The sequence below is a fragment of the Varroa destructor genome, unplaced genomic scaffold (assembly GCF_002443255.2).
Source record: "Varroa destructor unplaced genomic scaffold, Vdes_3.0 BEIS01000003.1, whole genome shotgun sequence".
NCBI classification, from domain to species: domain Eukaryota; kingdom Metazoa; phylum Arthropoda; class Arachnida; order Mesostigmata; family Varroidae; genus Varroa; species Varroa destructor.
The window spans coordinates 44,178,431-44,198,047 of NW_019211456.1; the positions used below are offsets into that span (position 1 = coordinate 44,178,431).

Here is a 19,617-nt window from a genome sequence, read left to right on the forward strand (position 1 = left end):
GTACGTTCATGTGTGCGCATATAAAAAATGGGCAAACACGAGGTCCATAATCAAATGGCTATATGTACTTTGGACCACTGGACTATTCTAGAGTTTAGAGCTTTTAAATACTTTAGGGTTCTCTTTCTCAGTGATTCTACATTTCAAGAACAAATCTGTTGCAATCCGTACTGTAGTTATTGTTACCCAATGCAGCGCCTTGACATGCGATCGAAAATTGTTTACACAGACCCAATAACAATAAACATAATAATGCCAATAACTTGATCTTATTAAAAGCTTTAAAAAAAAACGGATATATACGATATAAACAATAATAGTTTAGACGTCACACTGTACTAGCGGTGCTGTAGAAGTCAACTCGTGTTTTCTTAATAAGCAACAATCAGAGGTAATGTAAGTCTGGCCTTTTCCGATTTCCATGGGGGCGTAGTCATGTTTTAGACTCCACCCTGGATGACCCTTGTAATAATACTTAACGAATAAGAGATGGGGTGATTCAATCTAGACAAATTGAGGCTGAGAGCCAGCTGGGGATTAAAAACCTTTTCATTGTAGCTGTAACATTTTTCGAATTTAACGAACGAACAGTTTACTACGCAATGGCGTATCTTGTGTCTGAAATACAGAGTAGTGTATTCTGTGTCCATTCTAAAGCGTTCCTTTTATCACTTTACCTTATAGACGTCAAGAGCTATTAAAAATTAACCGTAAATAATCTGTCCTGGTACCTAGTTTAGGGTTACCCGTGAGTGAAGCTTCTATGGTTACACATCAACACCAGTTGGTCTGCTTTCCACCCTGCTGTAGGTTCTGGCGGGATTTTGTAACAGCTGATTGGCCTTTCTGTCTCAACATGGTAAATGTTGAATAATAATTATGGACTACAAATATGCGTTTTATTAATCATCGTACATACAATAGTTTGAAGCGCTGTGATAAAGGAATTGTGCAATATTTGTGATGCAAATTACCTACACCTCACTCACTTATGCTTCAACCTAAGGAGTAAGTAAACTACTAAGTTTCTAACATAGTCATAAGTATCTCTTTACGCTAAGCTGAAACGAATGACTCTAAAATTAACTAGTTATTTTCGACATTAAAGAGATAAACTGCATACCTAGGAATCGCATTTAAGGAAGCTTAGCTATCTATAGATAACAAGTCGGTAATTTTTTGTTTTTAGGACAGTTTCTAATTTGAAACATTTGAAATTTTTCATTCGTATTTATGTCAGTAAATTATAATTAGATTAAATTGGAATGATAAGACTCGTTAAAAGAATGCAACAATTATAAATTCTGAATTTTTAACAATCCGTTTTCTAATAATAGGATGTCCCAATTTAATTTTCACTACTGAAAAAAGAAAGTGAATTACTGTAGTATTGTGTTATGGGCACATTAAAAACTTTGAGTTTGAAGGGCTTGCTAACAAAATGTCGTTCTCCCTTCGTACGCATGGCTGTCAACACCCGTTTATCCTGTTTAGTTTATTCATATTCGCATAACGACACGACAGATGTGATTAGAAACCAAACATATTGAAAGAGATTGTTGCAGAAAATTGCGTAACTATACAACAGGAAAAATAGCTTCGTCAGGTTATAGTGTTACTACAGTCCACATCTTCGTGCTTTCACAGCTTAAATCAGATGATGATCGCGAGTGTCCTACCAGAGCGACGATTGGTTCGATCCCGATCCTGTAAAAAAAGGTCGAATCTTCCTTCAGAAATCCATGTGACTTCTCCGAACCTCAAAAGAAAAAGAACGACAAGCTCCGCCACAAAGGAAAAGAGCACAATTCTACAAAGGGACTCTGCTTCGGATTGTTCTGTGCAATCCTCAAAACGTATAAATAAAAAACTAGATTTTATACCGGATAAGCCACTGCGTAAAAATTTTACAGATGCGATGGTTGTTGGTAGTCAATTGGATCGTGAAATCGGCACAGGCGAGTCCAAACAGTCAACGATAAAGGACTGCAGAAAAACACAAAATGGTGCGCAAATAACTGGATTATTTGAAAGTATTTTCAAGGATTTGCACTTGAGTGACCGTTAACGTGTATATAACTGTAATTTAAACTTCAGGAAGTTACTACTGCTATAATTGTATTGATGAACTTTTGTGTTTATTGTATAACAGCAGCTCACCACTTCAATCTATTCACTAAAAAGCTTACAATGTCATAGAAATCACTAACTAAGGTAAAACGTGTTCAACCTCAAAACTGCTTCAACAGGACACATTAATAATGCGTCGAAGACGGCTACATTGGTCGACATTATGACAACAAAACTTACTACAAAAGTTAGCCAAGCGGCAAGGAGCAGCAGGGACCAGAAGAATAATAAAACGTTGAACGTTAAAGAAAGCGACTCCTTTGACACCATGTTTTCAGAGTCAGATATGTGGACATCTAAATATGCGTAAGCTGCATTGATTTTTGTAGCATTATTTTTTTATTTATTTATCATGCTCAACAAATTACATTCAACTGTTTCAACTAGACATATCTGTGAATATTATGTTTTACTTTTGACGATAAATGTGCAACGATATTCTTAGAACAATTACGACTTTTTAATCACCCAATTGGTTTAAACGCACACAAACATAGCGATGAAGAACGATACGTTGTTTGTTTGAGAGACTATACGATTAAATAGATATGATTGGTGTTCCGCAGGCCGAGTTCGTTCGGCACGTTCGTGGGCAATATGGCGGCGGTGGCCACTCTCGAGAATTGGCTCCAACAATGGAAAGATCTTCCGAGAAGATCTGCATCAGCCTACCATGTGAGTGACTGACACTTCCGTCACTTACTGAAATCGAAGCTAACCTAAGATTATCCTATGGAGTTTATATGTCTATTAAAATACAGGTTACTTTATGCGATTTGAAGTTCATAAAATTATGCGGCCGTGTTGTTTTGGTCAATATGTGTAGTTGATAAAGTGGATAAGCGATAAACATGTCATTTGCAATTCCGAGCGCGCAGAAAGCACATTTACTTTTTTACAGTAAGTTTAAAATAACGAAGTCTAGCATACATAAGCATTGTTAAATAAGCTGAATGTGAAGGTACGTTTTAACCCTCCCAAATTGCTATAGATACTTTTGGAATTTTAGGTAAAATTATCGCCTAATAATCTCTATATTTTACACTAACTATGCTCGTCTTTTCTATCAGGATTCTTCCTCGTCGAGTGGACATCCGGCCGACGGCTTTTCCAATGCGATGTTTATCAAAGGTCCCCCAGGCGTTGGTAAAACGGCTCTAGTTTATTATATTGCACAGCGGCTAGGGTACACGGTATGTGCAGTGTTATCCAAAACTAATTTTACAGTAATCAGTCCCCTTATGCTGCGTGAAAGTCGATGCCCATAGAGATTCAGTTGCGGTCATTTTTTATAGTCGTACAGGGACAAAATTTACTTTGAAAACGAGACACTCATGCGTGCAGAATAAGCGTGAAGCACTCTGGTATATCCCTAGATATTAATAATTTATAGTTAAATTGGATATTCGCAGCGAATTCAGCTGAAACCTTTGCAACTTCAGGTTCTTGAGGTCAATTCTTCTAGTGAGCGTTCCGGACGCCGTGTTTTAGCCGACCTAAAAGAAGCAACGCAAAGTCTTCACGTTGAGGGAACAAAGGTGTCTTCCTCAAAGGGACGAATCAGCAGCTTTTTTAAACCTGTTTTTACATCGGTACCGACTGCTTTGTTGACATCCGATCTGTCCGAGCAAGCACAGGACAAGAAAAAACAGAAGGGAAAGGAAAAGCAAATCTCAAAAGAGTTTACATCTCGTAATTGTAAGGGTACAATTTCGTTCTTCTTTGCTTCAAAAACTAAGAAAGGTAATACCTCAGAAGACTCTACTGAAATTTTAGAAATACTAGATGATAGTTGCAACGACAAATTCGAGTGCGAAGCAAAAGAATTGTCGAAGTCATCGATAAAATCATTTTTCGAGCCTGTTGATAAAAATGATGATCTCAAAGGTTTCGAAAAAGAACGAACTGTAATAACCGACAAGCAAATAATGGAGAAACGGTCGAGATCAGGATCGCCTGAGCAAGATGATCAGAGGATTAAATGTTCGAAATCGACAATTATTTTATTCGACGACGTCGATGTGATCTTCGATAACGATGGAGATGAGGGATTTTGGATGGCACTTGAAACTGTTTTGAAGAGTTCGAAAAAGCCCTGTATACTGACAGCGACCCGTGACTATGGTACGATTATTAAACGCTGTCGAATACTACAGGACACGCCCGTGATCGAGCTACATCGGCCAAGCCCAACTCAGGTACCTGAGTAATCTCTATTTAAAATGTATGTTTTAGTTAACTGTCGCTGTATTTTTTTTTGCACGGTAAAAATGTTTGCAGAAGCATTACCTAGATCACATTTAGTCAGTATTCATATAACATTGCTTTGATGGGGTGCCTGTAATTCAATGACCATGAAAAAAAATGTCTTTGTGTCTTTTGAAGATATTATTACATTATTCTATTATTTAGGCACAGAACCGAATAAGCAGATTTTCAGGGACAACAATCTGTTAAGCAGTCAGGCAAAGTTTGCATCTCCCCTTTAATATTGAGCATCCTCATGGGCATGTTAACGCTAACTAGATAGAAATAGACCTATAAATCCGAATTCAAATAATTACTTTTTCCTTGTGTTCAGGTAGCAGGGTTTTTGAGAAAAATTGGGGAAGCTGAAAAACGTGACCTTACAGGTTACAATGTAGAATTCACCTGTCAGCATCTTTCGTCTGACGTTCGCCGTGCGCTTCTCCAAATAGAGTTTGAAACAGTGTCATCTAGATTACCGCAGACAATCTATCCAGTTAACAAAACTTTTGGTGCGCTCCTTTCCTCGGGGTAAGTCTACTATAATTATCGATAGAAATTGCCTGTCCTTTCAACCGACCTTTCTACATTATTAAAGCATTAAGAAAGATTATAAACCACACTCTTATATTTGTTGATGCTTTCATTTTTCTGTGTGATGACGCGATTGCAATTTAACCTCCTGCCTCTCGACCTGATTCCCCTAGTGTAAACACTGCCACGTTAAAATTTCAAGTAAATAAACCAGTTTCGAAAAATGCTGCACTTTATAGTTTTTATTTATTGACCACGTAAAAATACGATTTCATCTATTTAAGTAAAATAGCTAAATCACTCATGGTTGCAGGTGTCTCGATGACGCAGCTTCAATTCAAATGATATTTAAAAAATCTGGTTTCAACGCGTTTTATGCTTCGCTTGAAGAGTGTCTACCATTCGAATTTGAGGATATCGTCATGCGCAAGCCATCTTTCTCGTCAACCGAAATCGGCGAATCATTAGCCCAATCTAGACGAAAGCGTCACGATGATAAGAGAAAAAAATCAAAAGCTGCGTTTAATTCATCCGTGTTGTGTAGTCTTGCTGAAATTTTCGATCAAGTATCACAGTTTGATCTTTTTGCTGCAAGTCTTGACACTATGGGAGAAGAATGTTTGCCGAGCTATGAGAGGTAATAGTATAATGAGACTTATTCAGACCGAAGATATGTAAAAGGACAACTCTAATGCCAGCTATACTAGCATTATAACAATGGCGATATTCGTGGAATATTGTCTTTGTATTTAGTAATCATATACGGACATTGAAGTTGATCGTTAAGGAAACATTATCTACTATACCTAATCTGCATCTGTAGAGTAAAACGCTGGATGGAGCAGCGTCCAGTTGAGACGCAGGACACAAACCCCAGATTGGTAGAGGAATTGCTTGAGATCGGATCCACGGTTCTCATTGGAGAAGCAGCAAAGTCCCTTGATAGGATTTCGAGGAGGTAGGCATCATTATTTCAGAAACTGATCTTTACTATTAGGTGTAATTACTGATCAGGCTAAAGGGTAATGAAAGCTTGGTTATATATGGCTGCTTTAGCTACGGATGCTCTAATCTGCTGTAAAATACCTTAATCAGGTTAGTACAATAGTGACTGTCGATGTGATAAGATGGAAAAGGGTAGAGCTCTATGAGAAATAGGCGTGGTTTTCTGCTAGTTAGAAAAATACTAATGGCTTTGCTGCGAACATTCATGTAGGTGCGCAGATCTTACCGAGGTTGAGCAACAGGAGTTGTATCTGCCACGCGTAGCTAGCTCCCTAGGATTCCGCGACATTCATAAGATTCTTAAAAAGGTTGGTAGCAAGATGCATCACATAATCTTTCACTCGTCTTTAGTCAAAAGATATAGAAGATGATGGATATTATTTTCTATGCGGCTGTGAAAGTACTTTGATTCGAAAGCTAAAACAGCTAGAAGTTATGCTAGGATAAACAAATTATTCTCAGGTGTGGACATATCAAAAGCCTACGCCTTAGGTAATGAAATAAAAATTAGAAGTTGCCGACATTAGATTTCATAAAGAAAAACGCGTTTTCAGGTACGCACGAACGAGCGAGCCTTGGACGACATTCTAAGCCAGCTGTCAATTAGTCGATCCTTAGCTAAACATTACCTTTTTTACTTATCACGTATATGTCAAGCTGAAAAAGAGCGTCGAAGTGGACCTAACAGAAAGGGACGAAGCAGATTTCTTCACTATTTGGCACAAATAGGAATGTATTTATCGCCAGACCAGGTTGACCGACTTGCAACCTTGTGGTCTTAATAATACTTCACTTTGAATAATTAGTTTTTTACAGAGAAGGGTGAATCCGAACAGCTAGAGAGGGTGGTAAAGTGAGCCCCACGTTAAATAGCGAATTCGGAACAAAACGTCGCCTGAAGGCAGATTTGCAAAAATGAAACATAATAGATGCACTAACTTGTAGTTGCTAGAACAAAAATGGGGGAAACTGTAAAAATAGCATTTGAGAGTTATAACTACAATATCTAACCCATACCGGTATTCTAGGAAAGCATATCAATTCCATATGTTTCTAACATCTCAGATCTTTATCGTACGACTATAAAATTAATATTCCGCACAAATAAGTTGTTCCGACCCTGTCACGCTAATGTTAGGAAGGTTAGTAATCCATTTACCTAAATATCTTAATAGATATTTTTGTAGAGTTTGTTTTTGGAAGTAGCACGATGTGTTGTACATACATGTATACATATAAATATATATATATATATATATATATATATATATATATATATACGATGTATCACCGATCCAATTATTTAATCGGTAACGTTAAACACAGCCATTTTTCACACTAACCAAACATCTAAAGAAAAGGTATAATAGATTACCATGATTACACGAAGTACGAAAGAGTTAATTGTGAATTTGCTCAGCCAATGATAGGTATAAAATAATATAGTATTGCGGCAAATAATTGCGCCGCATTGTTAAAGACAATATATTCCCTGAAATTTCTTCGTTTATTCATTTTTCTAATAAACGGATCCAAAGTCTATTGGAACTGGTAAGGCGGTATAGAATTTCCACTAGAAGTTTCAACATATAGTGTTTTGGAGAGGATTTACAGCTTATAATATTGCATTATCTCAATAATGTATCTCATATGTATTGTCTCGATTGGGTGCTTGTCCTTAGTATGAAGAATACATGGGACAGGGTAGGAGCGGGACTTATCCCGAATGCACCTTCTACAGAATCTTTGTGCACTCCAAAAATACAATATATTCTGTATGTTCCAAAAAATTCTCAATTTAAACTGTCTTTTTGTTAGAAATAAATAATCGGTGCAAGTAAACCTTCACCATTTCGTGTTATTAATCAAATGTAGTTTTTGGGATGTGCGCACTTCGTGAAGTTAGTTGGTGAATAGTTACCCTTCCGAATTACTGCCTGCTGCTGAAGGTCTATCTCTTCTCAGTACTCGAGCTAACCAATCTGTTTGTAATGGAAAGGTAGATCTTATTGCGGTACCAATGACCTCCCACGTAAACGTACACAAATGCATCTTTGTAGAACGTTTGTGGTTTATCTGAAGGAACAGTTAATGTGCGTTTATCTTTGAACACATAACTGTAGTCGCGACCACCGTTTTTCTTTATCCATAATGGTGTAGTTATTCTTCTGATCTTTATTGATGGCCATATGGTTCTAGCATTGTGGGTTCTTAGCGGCGATAAGGAGAACAAGACTTAGCTGGACTGCGGAAAAACAACAGAGTTTAGGCATTCGAAGAAGGCTTATATATGAACGATAATACTCTGTCAAAATGTATATTTATCAAATGTTATCAGGTCTCAGTGTTGTACTAAAGGTTATATAGTGGCATCTTCATTAATAAACGAAATCGTGGCCAAATACCCTATTTTTCAATGTGCTAATATATTTAGAAAGCCGCAGCTATTCCATGTTCGAAGTTACAACTCGCCAAGTATTTAGTATATTTGAAACGAAATCTCCAAAGTTAAAAGGAAAATTGGAAGAATTCGGCTTTAGAAACTCGGTAAGGATACTTCAGTCCAGCGCATATACCTTCTATTTTATACAGAGAGCTCAAATTGGGGTAACTTTGACGGGCTATTTATTGTAAGGGGCATGCACTCATCCGCTGCTCTGAGCAGCAAATGACAGCTATCTCTTTCTAAAACAAAATAATGAACTAATCATGGCAAGCGACAAAGCGTCAACTATGATCTTTTCGTTTAGGACGAACTTCCATCAGGGTTAAAAATTTCTTTCTGACCTTAAATTGGCGACCTGCGTTATTGCTAGTTTTTATGTGGCTTTAGAAAAATTCGAGGAATATTTTTATGAAGTAAGTCGGAAGATTTTTAATAGAGATTGGATCAAAAAGGCTCGGAGCTCCATTTTTTTATAAACCTATGTTTTTTTTCTAAGGAAACTGAAAACAGCTTTAGAGAGGAAAGATCTTCAGTTATCAATTGGGCCGTCCACATAAGCTCCAACGTTCAGTCCTTTTAAGACTTTTTGTAGGTTCTAAAATTCTTGGCCCATTTGGGACATTTCATTTTCAGGACCTTTGACGTGCTATCAGCTTAACGTAACAAGTCTGTTAAATATTCCTGTACGCAGCGTATTTGAGCGAAACTTTAACGAGCCTACATCTACTGATATGCCCTGACTCACGGTTACTATTAAAAAAGTTATTTGTGTATTAAAGAGGGAATCTATTGTAGATGATCAGTGAGTAGCGTAGATTCTGAACTGAAGCTGTAATTTGATTAATAAACATGGCTGCCAGGAATGATATTTCTAGGATATGCGAAAACTTGCATTGCAATATCTGATGTTGTCTAGATACAACCCTAGAAGCAAGGCACACGAGAAATTCTCAATTTAGATGTTATCCTGTAATAAATGTTTATTCGAATGACTGTTTCGGCATAAGCGCATCTTTCTAGACACCGAATGTATACTTGTATGATATGTATGTACAATTGGAAGATTTATCTTAAACTCCTACAGGAAACCCCTGGTAGCTGGCGCAAAATAATTTTTTTCCCTTCAGCAAATATTGATTACAAGAAAGCATTCTACCGGCATTGGTCGGATATGAGATTATAAACCATGAAGTAAGTGAACTAATGTTTTTTATGCAGATTTCAAGAACAATGTCATTTCAAAGATGGCTAGTCTGTATACCCTTAGCGAATGAGCTCTTCCAGCCCCGTTAGGTGTTATTTGTGGATTCACACTATGAATAATTTTTGTGCAGTTGCTATACTGCTGTTTCGAAACATCTCAAGGCGGATTCGGTTGACAGTCGACGTAAACTCGGTTGGCTTAGCCCAAGTCAAATTTGGAAGCATCTTTAGTAAAACGAGGGCCATATTTAAAAGCGAGTGTTGCAGGCTGCTTAGAAAACCAATGGTGGAGTAGCTCGCGAAATCAAGTCGGCAGTGGTAATAGGCGATCAATATGGGTAAATTCAGGCACAGTAGTCTATTAAGTCCTTTTTATATGTGATTAATATAAAACGAACGGATAAATGAGAATGTGAATGGGAAAAACGAATCCCAATGGACTAGCGGTTCAGTTCTCAACATAATACTGATACGGAGCCTAATTTTACTCACGCTACTAAAAAAAAAAAGCGATTTAGTGATTTTCGAAAATGGTCAAACTTTAATCGACAAGTTTTGTGTATCAGTGTGTTTTTTAGTTCATGTGTAGCCAAATTTTGACGATACGTCCATGTTTCTGAATGGTCTATGAAGCTGTGACGACAAACTTGAATTTAATATCAGTTACAGAAATATATTGGTCACTATCGATTGACCTGTAACATGTCTCTGAACAGGCGCCGCCTCTTGAATGAGAGTATAATAAGTACATTTATACGAGGTTTATTTCTTTTACCGTAACAACAAAAAGGAACACTGTGCAGTGTTATAACTTTGGCGTTTTGGACAAAATATCCAATTCTCCAAACAACCATCAGGCTACTGTTTCACGATGACCAAAGGCAGGATCGGCCAAAAGAATATTTTGCTGAATCCGAAAAAGAAACACTTGCTTCAAAGTTTCTTCGAAACGCCTTTCTAGCAGAGTTTCAATGTCGTCTGAATAAAGCTCATGTCTAAATAAGGCTTGAGTACTGTTAGAATAATATTCGTATAGCGCCTACTGCGATAATACACGGACATAATAGATCAACGTTACGGGTCTCCCTCGGAACTTTTAAACGGTTAACTAATTAGATCTGCGATAGGAGTACCTTTGAAAAATGTAAATTTTTTTTGTAAAAAAAGGATTTGCTTATCGTAATTACTTTGTTAGCCATAAGAGTATGTAGTTGAAGCCGCGAGCGAAGAAAAGAGCTTGCGATGGTATGTCCATTACGAAGGCCGCTTAAACGTCATGCTAGAATTTCTCTCTACTTGACTTACGAACAAACGACGTGAAACTTACTGAGACCCGTGCGAACTGGTTATGGGAGGTGTGAATAAGGTAAACTCTCGCAATTCAAAGTATGGAATGAATATGATCGATTTACTTTTTCACGGTTTGCTAATGTTAAAAATAGCAGTTCGCCAAGAATACGCTACACATGGCGGCAAGTTGGTTGGAAATGGCTACTTAAACAAACGTTCTGTGGGGTTTCAAGTAAGAACCTCTCCAGTTAGATCGCTCGTCGGACTCGGTAAATAATTTAGATACACGAGCGTCTGATGCGCAATTCACTTCGAAACAAAATAGGCCTTTTAATGTCTGTTCTAATATCCAGCTTATGTAGCATAGCACGTCACAGCGATTTAGCAGTCACGATATTGTGTGTGAAAAACTTCTTCAGTAATTTCTACGGTAGATAGAATCAAATCAATAATAGAGTCAACATATCTTTTTTTTAGTTTACTACCCATAATTAGTAGTAGCAAACACCCGACGATGACAAAAATCAAGCCAGCGGCTCTAATCTTTCTTGACGCCGAGAGAATTTCTTAACAAGAGTATAATTCAGATCTACCCGCTACAAGGGTTTTCGACTTTGCTGAGGGGATTCTTACATATGGATATTAAAGTAAAAAACACTATTTCGTCTTTTTTTTTTGTAGATGCTCCTTAATGATATGCTACAATAGAGACCATTGGGTCACGCGGTCCGTTTTGTCACTGAATGCGATGCATTCGGGAAGTTCACCCTTTAAAGAATCGTGGTGACGTTTAAAGAGCGTTTCTGCACTGGTGCATAAATATAGAGTATCCACGTTCACTGTGTTAGCTGCTCCGCCACACACATCTCTCAATCAAAGAATCTCAAATCAGGAAGACTCTCTCAAACGACTTCGACTTGCCTATAGTTGCGTTCACGACGGAACATTAGCAGAAACTGGAGTGAGATATACGAAACGGTAACGTCGATTATGTATCGTTTGATCATACAGGCTTACTACGGAAAGAACGGTGGGCTTTGATCAGCGTTTTTAACCCTGTCGCAGACAAATCGGAATCGTATTTCTTTATTAAGCTGACATATAAAACAAACTGTTATCTAGTGGAATCTGCGTCAAAACTGCAGTTCAGATGAGTGTTTTAGGAAAGGACTTAAAAGAAGGGTATAGAGATACCATGCCAATGACAACACTAAGCTAATTCAATACTGTACAGAGAGTATATATGTACGCCGACGATGCGATCAAAATCCATTACATTACCTTTGCTTGCTTGCGATTACTTACTCGGGCGATGAACATCAGTACGCTTTCGGTGGAAAAAAAATTCTTCTATGGTTGAATCGCAGGGAGCGGGGGTCTTAGCATGAACATCAGGGACGTTGTTCCCATTATAAGAAACAGTTAAAATTGTATATCAATTTCCAGTTTATAGAGACGACCGACTTTAAACTTCTGCTACATAGTTACACGTGCTGTGTTTTGCGTCTGCATCTAATTAAATGACGTTATTTTTGCTGCGCGAAGTATGAGAGGAGCTTAGTTGATATCATATGAATTCATCAGCAAAGGATGCCTGCGACTTGAAAAAAACACGCTAGCAGGACGTCGTTTGCTCTTACATGTTTACGTGGAAACTTAGCAAACTGCCTCCTTGGATTATTTCGCATTTGGTACCTGTCTAGGTTTTGAATTATGGAGACAGAGAATTGTCGAAGACCTACCTGTACTATAAACTGCTCAAACAATAAATGCAGAAAATTATTCGAAGATTTTCTAATCTAGTCTACAAATTGAAACAAAAAAAAAACTCTGAACAGGCAAAACACACAAAGTGATCGCGTCGCATGACAATACCAAACGGCGTTTTTAATTGATTTCAGAATAGTCCCTTGACCAAACACGAATTGCCTAGGTTTAGTCTACAACTTTTACCCGACTCGGTGGTATCATTAACGTGTCAAATATATCTAAGCTGGAAGGAAAGCGAGTCAGGACAGAAACCGAAATTCAAAAATGCGTTAATAAACCAATTTCACCCTATGGACATCTTCTTTTTGTTTGTCTTTTTTTTTGTATCAGAATAACTATCTGTTTCCTGAACGATGATCGAATAATATAGCCAAAGACGTTATGTGTCGCTAGAAAAGGAAAGGCAAAAGTTAGCATGGCTGCTCTTAGGGAGAGTGGTAAAATGAAAACGGCCTATTGACGTGACCTAGTTCAAATATTTTATACGATGACGGTATTGTGCGCAATGAAGTGTGATTTAATCGAGGGGATGTGATTAAAAAATATTTGGTCTATGGCACGAAAATGTAACATTGATCCATAAGTAGTAGACCAATACCCGACAATATAGATAGATATACGTATGGATGACCTTATTTTGAAGTCGCATCATCGAATATACTAACTTATGCCTCTGTTAATAATAAGACACACGTAATTATAGTAGCAAAGAAAAGGCGCTAACATGAAGTCTGACTTTTTTTACTGTTGCTTAGAAGAGAAAGTAAGTTTAATTCAATGTAGTTAGCTAACGGCCCACAATAAATTCATAATACAATTGTATTTAGCAAGTGATCGTATCATACTTTTGTATTATCTTGGAGCTTCGGCCCGAGCCAATCAGAAAGGTTGTGTAAGCCATTTTTACGCCAGTTCTTTGTAGCTTAACTAACAGACCAATTATTTATTATTATCTATTATATATTAGTTATTTAGCAATGTAAAATACAAAACGCTTAGTAATCATTTTATGATTTGATAAATTTATTAAAATGTTATCAGAGCGGCGTTGGTTGCCGGCAAAGGTATAACATATTGTTCCATAACATTGTTTACTTCTATCATCTCTTCCATCATCATCATCATTGTTTTCTTTTCTCATTACGCCTCGTCTATTAGATCTTCAGGTGTCTATTTTATGTGAGTGTACTGCATATGGGTATGCCACGTCCTTCACTGTGAATACAATTCTTTTTCCTATGCGCGCGTGTGTGTGTGTGTGTGTGTGTGTATGTGTATCTTTCGTATATTTTTTTCTCTAATAGTTGTTGCTATTTATTCGTTTATTGGATAAACACAGCTTAGCTTTACACTAACCAACAGCTTCAGTGTTTTCTTTTATTTCTATATAATATATAATGTATGCATATAGATATATACAGTAACACTCTGTGGCCAGCCAACCCCTTCCGTATTTAGAAGAAAGGTCTATGTACAAGTAGGTGTATTAATTTTGTTTCTATCCGTTTCATATTAATTTTATTATTAATATCATTACTAGCACTAGCGTCCGGCGGAAAAACGATCTAACGTTGTGTCAGCCAGGGGTGCGACCCATTGATCTGACTAATCGAAACAGCTTTCATGTTCTTGTCACGGGTAGCGTCCCGCCTTCAGCCTCCCCTCTTTTCTCCCCACTATATTTTCGCATGCCCTTGTTACAGCTCAAGTCTGTTGCAGCCATTATTATCGACCACAAATGCGCCGAAGTAAACACCGATCTATTTTTGACTATGTTCTTTTTTGTTGGGGCAAAAGGGCGTAACTACTTAGGTACAGCTTAGAGAGTAAGTTTCGAAGTCACTTTTTCTCACAGTCTCTATTTTAGCGAATGGTGACAATTGCTCAATTATAAGTACGTGTAGGGAAACAGAACAAGCAATATATCGCCTAAAGGAAGACGCAGAATAGCTGATACCATAACCTACTAGCTGATGTACGTAGGGTAATATCACATACAGTTGCACACACGAATGCATATTCCATCGTTTAGTGTTGTTGGTATTCTGGTTCAACCGCTGCGTTCATCATCATCCCCCCTAGTTCGCCATAAACCCATAGCAACCGCTATCAATCTCGTAGCTCTTAGGCCGATGGTCATCGATTTTCTCTCGAAGATGTCGCAAATCTTTATTACTGTTCATTGGGCATGCTGCTGTCGAGAGGACTATAGTGAATCGTGAGTCGCCACCGAACGACCCATAATAACAGCCTTACAAGAAGCACCTACATGCCATCTCGTCTCAAATACTAAAAACTGTCTACAGTATCCTAATGTCATGGCCACGATCAGCATCCCCGGCGTTAGTTAATACTGTGTGTACTATAGGATATTTCAATATTAGATGCATGACCTCTATCTCGTTCATCTGTACGGCTTGCGCCCAGTTGTGTTATTACCCTCTTACGCGTTTCATTATAACCTCCAGCTTTATTTGCCTTTGTTTGAACTCGAGTGTTGATTGCGTTGGACGTGGTGCTGAAGAGTTGAGCGATGTCTTTATATTTCCATGTGGGCTTTCGGACATGAACTAAAACCAACAGCAGCCACCTTTGATCCGAAGGTAGCTAACTGGTCACTTACCACCACCGGATTTACATGGCCAGATAGAGTATTTTTACGTTTACGTAATTCGTCACTGTAATTTGCATGTTACGTATTTCTGCCGTCAGTTTTCCTGCAGGCGATTTTACTCAGTTGATCTTTTGCTGCTCCACTTGACCCTCTTTCCATTTACTGGTTTACGGTTAACAATGATTTTAAACGTTCTACGAATTGTTCTACCCGATAATGAGTCTCTGCTGATCTCTCGTTCGAAAAAAGCTGTACAGACATAGCACTGGAACATTTCTTGCGTTGATAACTTGCTCTTATATATATATATATATGTATATATATATAAGGAAAAGCAGGACACCATGATAAATGACATCTCTTCAACACTAAGGAGACGCATTCGTCATATCACATCTAGTGAACATCTTTCGCACGTGCTCTTCGACATTAATTTCTACCGTCTAAAACATTGAACGTATGCGCAATATATATATATATATATATATATGTGCTTTTCCTTTCTTTTTCGCTGTGTTCCTCGTTCTCCGTTTTCGATTGGCGTGGAAAACAGACGACACCAAACTTTTTCTAAAACCCGTGTGTAATCGACAACACTTCCGTTACGTAACATTGTAAATAATTTTTTTGAAAACTTATACCACTAATCAGGCCTAGCTAAATACTTGTTGTGATCTACATTTGAAACATTGCAGTACCTTTTACATCATTCATCAATTCATTCTCCCTAGAATTTGTTATCTGGCTGCCTTGTGAGGACAAGCATCACTTAGCGTAACGTTTTACTTGGATGGGTCTTTTTTAACCTAGAGATGATATCAGCTGTATCGTTTATGGGTTCATACACAGACAAAATGCCAACATCCAAACCTTTGTCGAACCTCCTCATTAGTCACAGTCGTCAAATATAATACTTGTCTTCATTTTCACTCTCGCAGGCTCTCGCTTGGAATAACTCCAAGGGCCGTAATTTCTCGCTCTCTCTCTCTCTCTCTCTCTCTCTCTCTCTCTCTCTCTCTCTGCCTCCCTCCACCGCGTCCTGGCTCTTAATGTCATTCTTCAAAGATTCTCTGAAAGTTGATGATCATAGAGCAAACTTCACTTTCACACTCACTCACACACACACACACACACAGACTCCAACACCACACACACACGCACACACACACACACACCCATACACGAATGCACTGCCGCTATGAAGGTATCTACGCCGCTTTTACCATAGATTGCTACAGTTACTGATCAAGCAAATAAGTCATAAAGCCAAGGGCTTTATTACGAAGCCATTACGCTTAGACATCAACAACGGAGCGTTAGGTTGCTGCCAAGTTCTTAAGTTTAGCGTTCCTTCACTCACTGAAGCTGGTAAGCGCAAATCATTTTTAAAATTCATAACGAAAATATAGTTATTTGCTAATTCCGTAATCATAGAAAAAATGCCAAACCATATGGTATAATTTAAACGAGCGAGCAAAACAGCTGGGTATTTTTGTACGCACCCTTTACCAATGAATCAGTCACTTAACATTTTAAGTATTCTCCACTTATACTGATCTCGGAAGATAATAGAGGAATACCAATCAGAATAGAAGTTAAGTGCACACGTTCTTCATAAATAGAGGAATACGTGCACTTTACTGACGCTTAACGCACAGCAGTTGTGCTTTAAACTGCCCTTTGTTCGTGATAGACACAACTTAAATACTATAATACTATATATATATATACTTTACAGAGTGAATCGTCTTGGACTCAGGCTGGCTTTGTGGCAGTGAACACTGAACGGGCTAATAGACCAGACTTGGATAGAAGACACAGGGTAAGTGGCACATCTTGTCCAGATTCTTCGCTCATACAAAAAAGTAAACGTTTGTATGACTACACTGACTCGTCGTTTAGAATAGGGCGAAGCTTCTCTTCGCAGATCGACACGACGAGAATGGCGGATCAAAGAAAGAGATCGTTGGAATGGGATACGCTCTATGACGGTCACGTTAATCCGTCACGATTGGCTAATCGGTACCCGTTCGGCATACTGTCACTTCACGTACGTCACAATAGACAGTGTGATGATTTTTCTCGTAGCTGTGACTCGTTTTGAGCATCGTTCGGCGTTAGATTCTACCAGAACGCTTGCAAGTTGTTTTTCCGCGATATGTGGAAGTACTAGTGCACTATAAGTAATTTCTTGTTATCTTTGTTAAAAGTTATTGGCAAAATCTATCGAACCGCTCGGATTGGAAATTCAGGCTTGAAACAACATTTATCGCTTCATGATACAACCATTCCTATCAATACCTAGTCGTCGTGTTATAAAACTAGCAAACAATATGTTATGTGTGTTTTGTTTTTGACCTTGCAAAGGCTTTTGAAATCATATTACCCTAACACTAAACTGGCGTCCGCATCAGTGACGTAAGAGAACTATCTGGCAAAGCTGTTTGATTCAGTGCATACGCTAATTTACTAATCTATTATACATTCAAACAAGCATATCAGATGGAGCAAAACAAGCTTGTTAGCACGACGAGCTGAGTTGGGAGACAGTGATCCTCATAGTGCATAGTTGATGGAGAAAATATGAGGCGCTAGTTCCTCTCCTTCGGCGTCCTTCCAAGCCGCATGAGAGTAGGTAAAGGCCGCAAAGCAGAAGGACAGGCGTGATCTTAACGAATTGTATGGATTAACCTTACTTACATAACACAAACAGCTATTACCACTGCTACTATTTGTTCAGGGCACGTGGCTGAGCGTGGTGTGAGCCGATTCCGGCGCATTGTTGAGCACGGTCAGATGCGTGAGTTGATCGGATCCGTGGAGCATCGACACCGAGTCGTCCCCATTGAGCGATGCTGGGGGAACCTTTTTCGACTGCAGTGATTGTAAGTAGTTCTGAAAAAGCATCGATAGCGACAACAAAAAACAAACTCACTTTCACCGCAGTACGAATTTAGATCAGACCAGGGTCCGTCATGATATATAATTATTACATTGAAGCCAATTCAGAATTAGATAGAGGAGTTCCAATGGTAATAATAATAGTAATAACCTATTGCACAAAAGCACGCACCCTGACCAGATGGGATAAAGATTAATTAAATTCAGACGACATATAACACGTAAGAACTAACAGTTGTATTAAGACGAAGTAGCAGTAAGCATATTTATTAAAATTATTTAAACGGGGTTCCCAGAGTTAACCAAAGACGCGCGGTAGACTAGCATGCCAGAGCCTATATGTTAGGCCATACTTATTGCATAAGTGACTTTGTTGACGTTTTTTAAATGACAACTAAAATCAATTGGCCCATCATTAACAGTTCGAGCCAGCTCCGAATTCCATAAGGCCATAATGAGTGCCATAGTCCTGCAATGGTTACTATCGAGTCAAGACATGTCCACAGTGACCAACGCATGCGTGCAGGCCGATTTCATTGATGATGCCGTGCTAATATTAGACCTTTAGCTCACAAGAATTGCTCAAGGAATAGGGAACTAAACCTCTCCTTAAGAGTAGAACTTAATTCTCTGGGTTCGCAGCTCTCAAATATCCTTGTAGGTTCGTACATAGCATTCAGCTCGTAGACTATCCTTGCTTTGGCTTAATGGCCATTCGTTGCATGCATGTCTTGATACTGCCAATGTGTTCGGTTGGGTCATGCCAGATACAAATAAACGGTTTCTCTAATCATTTTCTTTATGCGAGTTTGTACACAAGTTCATTATGGCAGCCAACCAATGATTTGTAGCTTTTGTTGTGGTTTTTAGATGTGGTATGTTTATCTTGTTGTTCAGAAAGGTCTCTAAAGCTACTGGACCAACGTGTGTCGTGGTTTAAAATTAGATCATCGGTGATATAGGTCTTGTTAGCGTGTCAGCAAACAGTAAAACCTCATTACTCTTCAGCGCTGTTGTTTGGTGTATACGATAAATTGGTAGCCTTCTATCTATCGTGTGAATTTTTTGAGAACTTTGTATTTGAGTTCAATTCTAAATAATTTATAAATAATAATGGTGACAAGATAGTCATCTCGGTTTGTCGGTAAGTGTGAATCAGATATGAGAACCTAAGCGAAATGTACTTCACCGATTGATGATAAAGACTGAGCGACTTGTCAGATAGAGATCGTCTGACAAGCTGCGGCAAAAAACAAGAAGATCACAAAAATAAGTTGTCAAAAATACTTCAAACCGTCCATATATATATATATATATATATATATATATATATATATATATAGGCATTATTTTGCGTGAAGGGTCCGATAAATAACGATGCAACAATATTTCTACCTGTGTAGTGCCTCGGAACAGAAATAGAAAATGGGTAACGCGCGAGTCCATCTATAGGCATGCCTTACCGGTTATATGCACA

At 38.2% G+C, this 19,617-nt stretch overlaps 2 protein-coding genes across 4 annotated transcripts in view; one reads left to right on the forward strand and one right to left on the reverse strand.

The window, feature by feature from the left end:
• Positions 1-793: 793 nt before the first annotated feature.
• LOC111248157 (uncharacterized) lies at positions 794-7,764 on the forward strand. Of its 2 annotated transcripts, none has more exons than XM_022800002.2 (11): positions 794-1,008; positions 1,648-2,006; positions 2,250-2,436; positions 2,697-2,805; positions 3,201-3,323; positions 3,573-4,328; positions 4,712-4,908; positions 5,225-5,548; positions 5,735-5,869; positions 6,128-6,224; positions 6,471-7,764. In XM_022800002.2, exons 1-11 carry the CDS (start codon positions 992-994, stop codon positions 6,696-6,698), a joined length of 2,532 nt encoding a protein of 843 aa, XP_022655737.1. In that variant the 5' UTR covers positions 794-991; the 3' UTR covers positions 6,699-7,764. The 2 variants fall into 2 exon arrangements, with proteins under 2 accessions (XP_022655737.1, XP_086840879.1); XM_086984753.1 differs by having other exon boundaries at positions 795-1,008; positions 1,914-2,006.
• A 5,863-nt stretch (positions 7,765-13,627) lies between these two features.
• The window catches only part of LOC111246508 (transmembrane protein 198), a 65,635-nt gene continuing 59,645 nt past the window's right edge, over positions 13,628-19,617 (reverse strand). For both annotated transcript variants that reach the window (XM_022796222.2, XM_022796224.2), the window contains exon 6: positions 13,628-18,134. In XM_022796222.2, the coding sequence (XP_022651957.1) occupies positions 17,976-18,134 (159 nt within the window). In that variant the 3' untranslated portion in view covers positions 13,628-17,975. The remainder of the gene's footprint in view (positions 18,135-19,617) is intronic.